Here is a 9,669-nt window from a genome sequence, read left to right as displayed (position 1 = left end):
GGGACTGGCTTCAGTAGAAGTTGCTGGGACTCCCAGCAGCTTCTACTGAAGCCTTCAGAGTAAATCGCCAGAACGCTGACACCTCCTCATCTCCACCGCTCCCATGTTTTCTTTTGTGTTGCCATAAGTTAGTCTCTCTGCGTTTGTGCACTGGACTAAAGCTAATAATGCTAATGCGAGCAAATAAAATGGCGGCTTCACAAAAACGTTGCAGTTTTACGGGCCGTGGTACGCAATTCGCCCAGCCAATCAGAAATTGGAACCTGGAAATTGGAAGAGGTTCGCAAAAAAAAGTTCCAGTTCCAGATCTTTTTGGTGTGAACGCAAAATCCCAGGAACTATCGTAACTATTCCTGGGAAAAGTACTCTTAAAATAAATAAAAGTCACTGAAATATGTCATAAAAAAAACTTAAAACGGGTGGAAACAGTTTCTCAAACTGGACAAACCTCAGGGACAAGAGGAGTGACACGCTGGAGGACGGAGGAAGGTAAAGGGAGGGTGCAATGAGACAGGTGTGTGTAGTCTGGAGGCAGCAGGTGAGTGGATATGGTTTTGCAGCACATGAAATACTGTTCAGATAAAAAGACAAACGTATCACAATTATATTAAATTTATCGTGATTATATTTAATGGAGCCTGGAGCACTGAATTTCTTTGTTATTGTTAAATCGGTTTTAAAACTTTAAATGGAAAGCTGTTGGAGATGCGTTTATTAAAAAGGAAGTAAAAAGAAACCTTTGAATAAGTGTTTTTTAAATGTACAAATAAAAAGAGTGTCAAACAGGGTATCAACAGGTTTTAATGGGTAATTTGTACAGAAAACATTTATATAAAACTTTAAATAAAAGGTGTCTCGAACCTAACCATTGATAACGTGTGATCTACCAACACAGTCTCACGGCATTTCGTGTTATAGTCACAAAATTAATCTATTGATTCGTGTTCACCAACACGATTTTCGCATTTTTTTCGTGTCACAGAACAATTTTAAAAGCAATGTAAATAATAACAAATTAGAAGGGAAAAGACATTTAAAAAAATACAGATTTCAGTATTCTGACACAGAACCATTTTAGAAGCAATGTATTTATATTGGTAGTATGTTTCGTGCCTGCACCAAATAATAACAAATTAGAAGGAAATAAAATACAGATGTCAGTATTCTGAGGCTCCGAGCCATTTCTTTTTACTCGCGAACGGCAAAAAATCTCTGACATTATACAATTTAAAATAAAAGGGATAGGGTTAGGCTTAGGGTAAGATATTGAGTAAGAACATGTTTTTATGAACCACACAGCTTCTGGTATTCCAAGACCCGACCGGACAAAAAGACGTGTTGCAGGCACGAAACATACTACCAATAGAAATACATTGCATTTCAAATTGTTCTGTGTGACACGAAAAAAATGTGAAAATCGTGTTGGTGAACACGAATCAATAGATTAAATTAATTTCGTGACTAATAACACGAAATGCTGTGAGACTGGGTTGGATCTACATAATGTCTGAATATCTTTGAACAAAAAATAAGTATTTTCCGTACACTAAATGTGTTTTTAAAGGTAAAAAAAAAACATTTTCATTGGGACAATTAATATCCAAATGAATGGATTGTGATAATGTCTTATAACAATTTGCAGATCAAATGCAAAACCATTTAATCCTCAGATCAAAAGTTACTGTGCAGATAATCCATTAAAAACATGAAGATAAATAATACATCGTTAATGTTCTAATCAGAGTCTGTGACGTTTCTTTAGTAAACCTTAATTGTTCCTATAAAACACAAAGTGGATTTCGCTGTTTTTCTGCAGAGTTTGTCAAAGTCTCATTTCATTTTGTCAGTTTTTGATCCTCTGAGGCTCCCGTAGGTCAGTTCAGGTGACCAACGTTTCTGAGACACGTTAGCCTCACGGTGGCCATTATAAACATTCGGAAAGAAAGATTAATATTTAAAAACGACTTTATATAAACCGTCTTGTGTTTTCACGTAAACTTCTCCCAAAAGCAGCATTAAGCAAAAAACCCAATTTCATTTTAAACTACAGATCTGAATTTTAGAACGCAGAATTGTCATTGTTGGTAAAAAAAATGTAAACATTACAGAGATGATATTTCGATAATTAACTCTGAGATTAAAGTTGTAAATTAATTGCAAAAACGTGTAATTAATTTGAGATTGTGACGAAAAAACCCTACAAACTTACGAGAATTTGTTTTTCTTCTAAACAACCCCCTGCTTTTTTGGGCGACAATGGACCCACTAAAAGTAGTAGAGATGTTTAAATAATAAATACGTTAATTTTTAGTCTAAGTTTTTACATCTGGGTTCAACTTTTCAAAAATGTAGGCAGTTTAAAATGGCCACCGTGTGCAGAGGGTCATGTGACCTGTGCAGAGAGAGCATCACCTCCTCTGATTGGTCAGTCTGCTCTGGAAGGGCCGGACTTTGGACAGGACTTTGTGAGGGGGGGTCGTCATGGTGGTCACACACTTCGTGTTGGCTGGGAGGGGCATTACCGGGGCGATAGTGACTGTGGGCGGAGTCACAGTGGGCGGGGAAGTTGTGGGTGGGGCTTCTATTGTTGTTGTTGTTGTTGTTGTTGTTGTTGTTGAGAGGTTGTCTGTCTCCGGGGCAACAGGGTTGGTCAGCGTTGTTTGGATTTCGGCCCGACGAGCGAGAGCCGTTCTCAGCCTTTCACGCATCTGTTCAATTTCTTCCTGAAGCTCCAGTAGCTCGCCGGGACGGGGCGGGGCTACAACTACAGGGGGCGGAGCTACAACGATAGGGGGCGGGGCATTAGTCCGGGCAGCTGATTGTCGGGAGAGCACCAGACTTGCTAGCGACGCCGCTGGACCTCCGTTAGCAACAAGTCTGCTGTTTGGCCCCGTGTTTGGCCCCGTTTTTTGCCCAAATATTGGCCCACATTTTGGCCCCGTGTTTGGTTTGGCAGGCCCCTCCCCCTCAGGTTTGGATTTGGCGTCGGAGGCGGCCATGCGGGCGAGGAGGCGCCGCGTGTTGAGCGTCTCCAGGTGGAAGTGGACTCGTTTGAAGTCTCGCACGTCGTTAGCAACGGCGGCAGCGTCCTCGTTGTTCCACCTGGTCGCAACACCGGGGGGTCCCGGGGGTCCTGGGGGTCCTGGGGGGGGCGGGGGCTTCTCCAGGTTACAGCTGGACACAAACAGAGAGGCCTTTGTGAAATTAAGTTATTAAGAAACCACTGTCTGAGTAGAAGCTACATTTATATATTTCTTTCTGTCTCTTTACTGTTGCTCTAACACTGTAAACGTCCCCTCTGTGGGGCTAACTAAGGTATTCTGATTTATTAACTTTTATTAACTTTTTTATTTCAGTGTTGATGTTTTTTTCCCTGTTTGATTGGACAAAGCCTTCACTACATTTTAAAAACAAATTAAAACCTTTTAAATCTATAATATAATAACGAACCTCTTCTCTTTCTCTGCACGCTGACGCTTCACGTCTTCATACGTCATGTTCAGAGCGCGGTGGATTTTCTGTTAAACAAGAAACAAAACATTTTTATATGATCTGATTCTCATCAACAGAAGCACAGATGTGTCAGTGCATGTACATGTTCTGCAAAGGCCAAAATCCCTGTGTTCCCCAGAGATCCCTCATTTTTTTTTAAATATCTCAGAATTCCGTTTTTTTCATACAATTCTAGCTTTATTCAGAAAATGTCAGAATTCGGAATTTGTTCTCCAAATTCTCACTCAGATTTTTCACAAAATCTGACTTATTATTGTACATCTCAGAATTGTGACTGCTTTCTGAAATTGAAGCATTTTTTCAGAAAATCTCAAAATCCTGACTTTTTTCAAAAAATCTCACTTTTAAATGTTTTTAATTAAAATTCTCACTTCTGAGAACTCAACATTCTGACTTTTACATTTTTGTCAAAATTCAAGTCGTTTTTTTCTCAGAATTGTGAATCCTTAATGAAGATGTTGACTTTTTTGTAAAAAATTCTAACTTTTTTGTCAAAATCTGATTTTTTTTTGTCAAAATTTCGGATTTTTTGATAAAAAAACGAAATTTAAAATGTTTGACTTTTGTCTCAAAATCTCAAATCTGATTTATTTTCTGAAAATCTCAGAATTCTGACTTTTTTTCAGATCATTTTAATTTTTTTCTCGAAAAATATGAATTTTTCTGAAAACCTCAAAATGTTGATTTATTGGGCAAAATCTCAGAATTCTGACTTTTTTCTGAAATTCTGAAAATGTAATTGTGAGATACACCTGAACAGCAGCAGAATAGGGCTTCTGAATCAGTAATCATTATAAATCAGTAATAATCCGAGTTACCTGTGAGGTGTGCAGCCAGTACTTGAGGTTCTGCCGGCGCCGGATGTGAGGCAGAACCAGCTGGTAGAACCCGTGTTCCCCGACCAGCGTGAGCAGCGCCCCCCCCACGCCGACACACAGCATCAGGAACAGGCCCGAGAAGTGGCTGATGCCCATCTGAAGCGTCTGAGGGGGGAACACGTGAGTATCATATATTTAATATAGCATAATAAGATAAGATAGAACTTAATTGATCCCAATTTGGGAAATGTTTGTGTTGCAGCAGCATAAAAAGACATGGCATTGTACAATACAAATTCAAAAGACTAGAAATAAACAAGAAAGTAGAAAATATACATGTTGAATTTACAAATTAACAAAAAACAAAACTGTAATGTGATTTATATAATATAATGAATATATGTGTTAGCTGACTGTCGTGTCAAATGATCATATAATCATTTAAAACATATAGTCTTATACTCTGATTGCCTTTTACTCTGTTAAATTGTATTTTCAGTCTTGTATGTGTTTAACAGAGACATATGTTAAAGTGGACCTATCATGGTATATTTAAATGATATATTGTAGGGCCATACCTATATAAGGTATATTTATACGTTTCTGTTTTCAAAATACCAAACAGATCATGCATTTTAGCCATGCCTCATTTTGCTCAATTTGCACTTTTTTTTAGCTCTGCTCTGCAAGGGCAGATTCAGTGAGAACAGCACCACCTACAGGCCTGGCATATGTACTACAGCGTCTCCAGCGCTTTCGAACGGCAATGGCCGTGGCTGTCTCCTCCTGATTGGTGGAGTTGGCCCAATAGCCGTAGCGCCACCGTCCTGACGTCAGGACAGTGTTCAAATCTGGATCAGTTTTTATCAGATCCGTTGCAGCCCCTTTTTTAGAGATTTGGGTATGGAGGAAAATAGAGAGGGTTGTGTTTTCTGACACTTGTGGCGCGTTTCCACTACACGGCCTCGCTCGGCCCCGCTCGGTATGGCTGGGCCTCGTTAAGACTGGCTCACTTTATGGCGCATTTCCATTACAGTTTAGGAACTGGGGTAGTATCTATAGTAACGCAGTGTAGGCGGAGCCGTGACGTGATCTTCAATGAGAACCCCAGAAAAACAACACAGCCGTTAGCTGTTAGCACTCAGAGCTCACAGCTCCTCATATCTGTTCAGAAACTAGACAAAAGTTAAACAAGTACAAACCACAGACTGCCTGTGTCATGGTGAATACAGTCGCTGCTTTATTTATGTCTGTATAGGCCGTTGTTGTGAGTGTGGACGGTCGGAGCATATACTGCGTTAGCTTAGCCAATCTCCATTTAGAAAACACGCATTTTAAAAGGTGTTTCGCCTGCCGTCTGTCTGCAGACTTGTCAAAGCATTAATTCATGGTTTATACTAACCGGTATCAGTATGTTGTTACTTCGGCATCATTTTGAAACGTGTATTACAATTAAATCACGGTCAAATATGTCCATCTTGTTGTAGTTGTAGCCCTCTTGCCAGCGATGCTCTCTCTAGTTTAGCATACTCAGCCCGACTCAGCCTCGTTGTCTCTGGCCCTAGACCCACGATTTTATGAGGCCAGAAAAACTGTGAATTAGGACCCGCCGGCCGGTACTAGGCCAAGTGGAAACGCAACCAAAGACGGGCCGCTGACGTCACAGCCCTCTTAAACCGTGCTCCGCGCTGTAGTGGAAACGCGCCATTAGTGAGTTCCCTAGAACACCGGGGACACATATTCATGTATAAAAGACGTACAAAAGTGCATTTTGCATGATAGGTCCCCTTTAAGGATTTACATTTCAGGAGGTAAAGGAAGTAAAAGGTGGATTCAAATGGTTAAGGACGAGGGGGTTTAATGGTTTAATGATGGGATGGAGGAGCAGCTGTTTCCTCTCATGAATATACAGAGGGACTGTCAGCAGAACTTCTTTCTCCTCTGAGGATGCTGCTCCATTTCACTTGGATACTTTATTACTTTGATCAGTTTCTCTGAAGAGTTTCCTCCACACTGACCTCGGTGACGGCGAACACGCGGTTTCCACAGGGAACCACTTTGTACCATTTATCGTGCAGAAGATCCATAAAACCCTCAGACTTGTATCTGCTGATCATGTCGGAAATATTGGACGTCAAGGGCGAGTTCTGCGGCAGGCCGATACCATAACCTGGAATACATCATAAACATATATATTATATATAAATAACAACAGGCCGATACCATAACCTGGAATACATCATAAACATATATATTATATATAAATAACAACAGGCCGATACCATAACCTGGAATACATCATAAACATATATATTATATATAAATAACAACAGGCCGATACCATAACCTGAAATAAATAGATAAAATAATTATGAAATAAATAATAACAAATATATGACAAACTACAGGCCCAAAACATAAACCATAATAAATAATAAAAACATTTAATGATATACAATCAAAGTCAGACAGATAACCTGTAATAAACACATCAAATGAATAATTTGATAACATGACATAAAAGAATATGAATAAGTAATACATAAAAAACTCTAAAATACAAACCAATATATCACCGAACAATGTATTACAACACTTAAGAATATTATTATTATTGTTATTTTTGTTTTATTATGACTTTTTTTTTCGTCTGTAGGCTGGATATATTTTTTATAAATATTGAAATATATATATTCTGACAGTGGAGATGTGAGGATGATGAAACTGTATGAAACAAAAAGCTGAGAGGAAGTGATCTGCAGATCAACCCAGAGAGCGAGACGTGTCTGAACTCAGGAACATTCAAACATTTACAGAAACAATAAAGTGTTGAAGTTACTCAGAATAATAAACGGTTTTTGGAGCTTTCTGGTGAATATATCTAGTTAGTGTTTCTAGTTAATATATCTAGTTAATGTCTCTGGTTAATGTCTCTGGTTAATGTCTCTGGTTAGTGTCTCTAGTTAATATATCTAGTTAATGTCTCTGGTTAATATATCTAGTTAATGTCTCTAGTTAGTGTCTCTAGTTAATGTCTCTGGTTAATATATCTAGTTAGTGTCTCTGGTTAATGTCTCTGGTTAATATATCTAGTTAATGTCTCTGGTTAGTGTCTCTAGTTAATATATCTAGTTAATGTCTCTGGTTAATGTCTCTAGTTAATATATCTAGTTAATGTCTCTGGTTAATATATCTAGTTAATGTCTCTGGTTAATATATCTAGTTAGTGTCTCTAGTTAGTGTCTCTAGTTAATGTCTCTAGTTCATATATCTAGTTAATGTCTCTGGTTAATATATCTAGTTAATGTCTCTAGTTAATATATCTAGTTAATGTCTCTGGTTAATGTCTCTAGTTAATATATCTAGTTAATGTCTCTGGTTAATATATCTAGTTAATGTCTCTGGTTAATATATCTAGTTAGTGTCTCTAGTTAGTGTCTCTAGTTAATGTCTCTAGTTCATATATCTAGTTAATGTCTCTGGTTAATATATCTAGTTAATGTCTCTGGTTAATATATCTAGTTAATATATCTAGTTAGTGTCTCTAGTTAGTGTCTCTGGTTAATGTCTCTAGTTAATATATCTAGTTAATGTCTCTGGTTAATATATCTAGTTAATGTCTCTGGTTAATGTCGCTGGTTAATGTCTCTGGTTAATATATCTAGTTAATGTCTCTGGTTAATGTCTCTAGTTAATATATCTAGTTAATGTCTCTGGTTAATGTCTCTGGTTAATATATCTAGTTAATGTCTCTGGTTAATGTCTCTAGTTAATATATCTAGTTAATGTCTCTGGTTAATGTCTCTGGTTAATATATCTAGTTAGTGTCTCTAGTTAGTGTCTCTGGTTAATGTCTCTGGTTAATATATCTAGTTAGTGTCTCTAGTTAATGTCTCTCGTTAATATATCTAGTTAATGTCTCTGGTTAATGTCTCTAGTTAATATATCTAGTTAATGTCTCTGGTTAATATATCTAGTTAATGTCTCTGGTTAATGTCTCTAGTTAATATATCTAGTTAATGTCTCTGGTTAATGTCTCTGGTTAATATATCTAGTTAGTGTCTCTAGTTAGTGTCTCTGGTTAATGTCTCTGGTTAATATATCTAGTTAGTGTCTCTAGTTAATGTCTCTCGTTAATATATCTAGTTAATGTCTCTGGTTAATATATCTAGTTAGTGTCTCTAGTTAATATATCTAGTTAGTGTCTCTAGTTAGTGTCTCTGGTTAATGTCTCTGGTTAATATATCTAGTTAATGTCTCTGGTTAATATATCTAGTTAGTGTCTCTAGTTAGTGTCTCTGGTTAATGTCTCTGGTTAATGTCTCTGGTTAATGTCTCTAGTTAATGTCTCTGGTTAATATATCTAGTTAATGTCTCTGGTTAATATATCTAGTTAATATATCTAGTTAATATATCTAGTTAGTGTCTCTGGTTAATATATCTAGTTAGTGTTACTGGTTAATCTCAGAGGTAATCTCACCTTCGATGGCGAATGGTTTCCCGACGGTTGCCAGTTTACAGTCGGCGTCGATGGAGACCTCGTAATCCAGCAGAGCTTTATCCATGATGAAGGCATCGAGCTGGGGGGGATCTGTCCTTCAACACACAGCAACAGCATTAATATGGCAACTATAGGGAGCAACAACTACTGCGACTACAGAGAGGAACTACTGCAACTACAGAGAGGAACTACTGCAACTACAGAGAGGAACTACTGCAACTAGAGAGAGGAACTACTGCAACTAGAGAGAGGAACTACTGCAACTACGGAGAGGAACTACTGCAACTACAGAGAGGAACTACTGCAACTAGAGAGAGGAACTACTGCAACTAGAGAGAGGAACTACTGCAACTACAGAGAGGAACTACTGCGACTACAGAGAGGAACTACTGCAACTACTGAGAGGAACTACTGCAACTACAGAGAGGAACTACTGCGACTACAGAGAGGAACTACTGCAACTACTGAGAGGAACTACTGCAACTACAGAGAGGAACTACTGCGACTACAGAGAGGAACTACTGCAACTACAGAGAGGAACTACTGCAACTAGAGAGAGGAACTACTGCAACTACAGAGAGGAACTACTGCAACTAGAGAGAGGAACTACTGCAACTACAGAGAGGAACTACTGCAACTACAGAGAGGAACTACTGCAACTACTGAGAGGAACTACTGCAACTACAGAGAGGAACTACTGCAACTACAGAGAGGAACTACTGCAACTACTGAGAGGAACTACTGCAACTACAGAGAGGAACTACTGCAACTACTGAGAGGAACTACTGCAACTACAGAGAGGAACTACTGCAACTACAGAGAGGAACTACTGCAACT

At 38.4% G+C, this 9,669-nt stretch overlaps 1 protein-coding gene across 1 annotated transcript in view; it reads right to left on the bottom strand.

The window, feature by feature from the left end:
- Nucleotides 1–2,408: 2,408 nt before the first annotated feature.
- Nucleotides 2,409–9,669, bottom strand: part of grin3bb (glutamate receptor, ionotropic, N-methyl-D-aspartate 3Bb) — a 41,548-nt gene continuing 34,287 nt past the window's right edge. Inside the window, exons 6-10 of the mRNA XM_034136201.1 lie at nucleotides 8,812–8,927; nucleotides 6,350–6,501; nucleotides 4,332–4,496; nucleotides 3,451–3,518; nucleotides 2,409–3,174 (exon numbers count right to left, since the gene is read on the bottom strand). Of these exons, the coding sequence (XP_033992092.1) occupies nucleotides 2,409–3,174; nucleotides 3,451–3,518; nucleotides 4,332–4,496; nucleotides 6,350–6,501; nucleotides 8,812–8,927 (1,267 nt within the window). The remainder of the gene's footprint in view (nucleotides 3,175–3,450; nucleotides 3,519–4,331; nucleotides 4,497–6,349; nucleotides 6,502–8,811; nucleotides 8,928–9,669) is intronic.

Source organism: Trematomus bernacchii, unplaced genomic scaffold (assembly GCF_902827165.1).
Source record: "Trematomus bernacchii unplaced genomic scaffold, fTreBer1.1, whole genome shotgun sequence".
NCBI lineage: Eukaryota > Metazoa > Chordata > Actinopteri > Perciformes > Nototheniidae > Trematomus > Trematomus bernacchii.
Note: the sequence above shows the minus strand (reverse complement) of the source record. Positions and strands in the feature narration are given on the sequence as shown.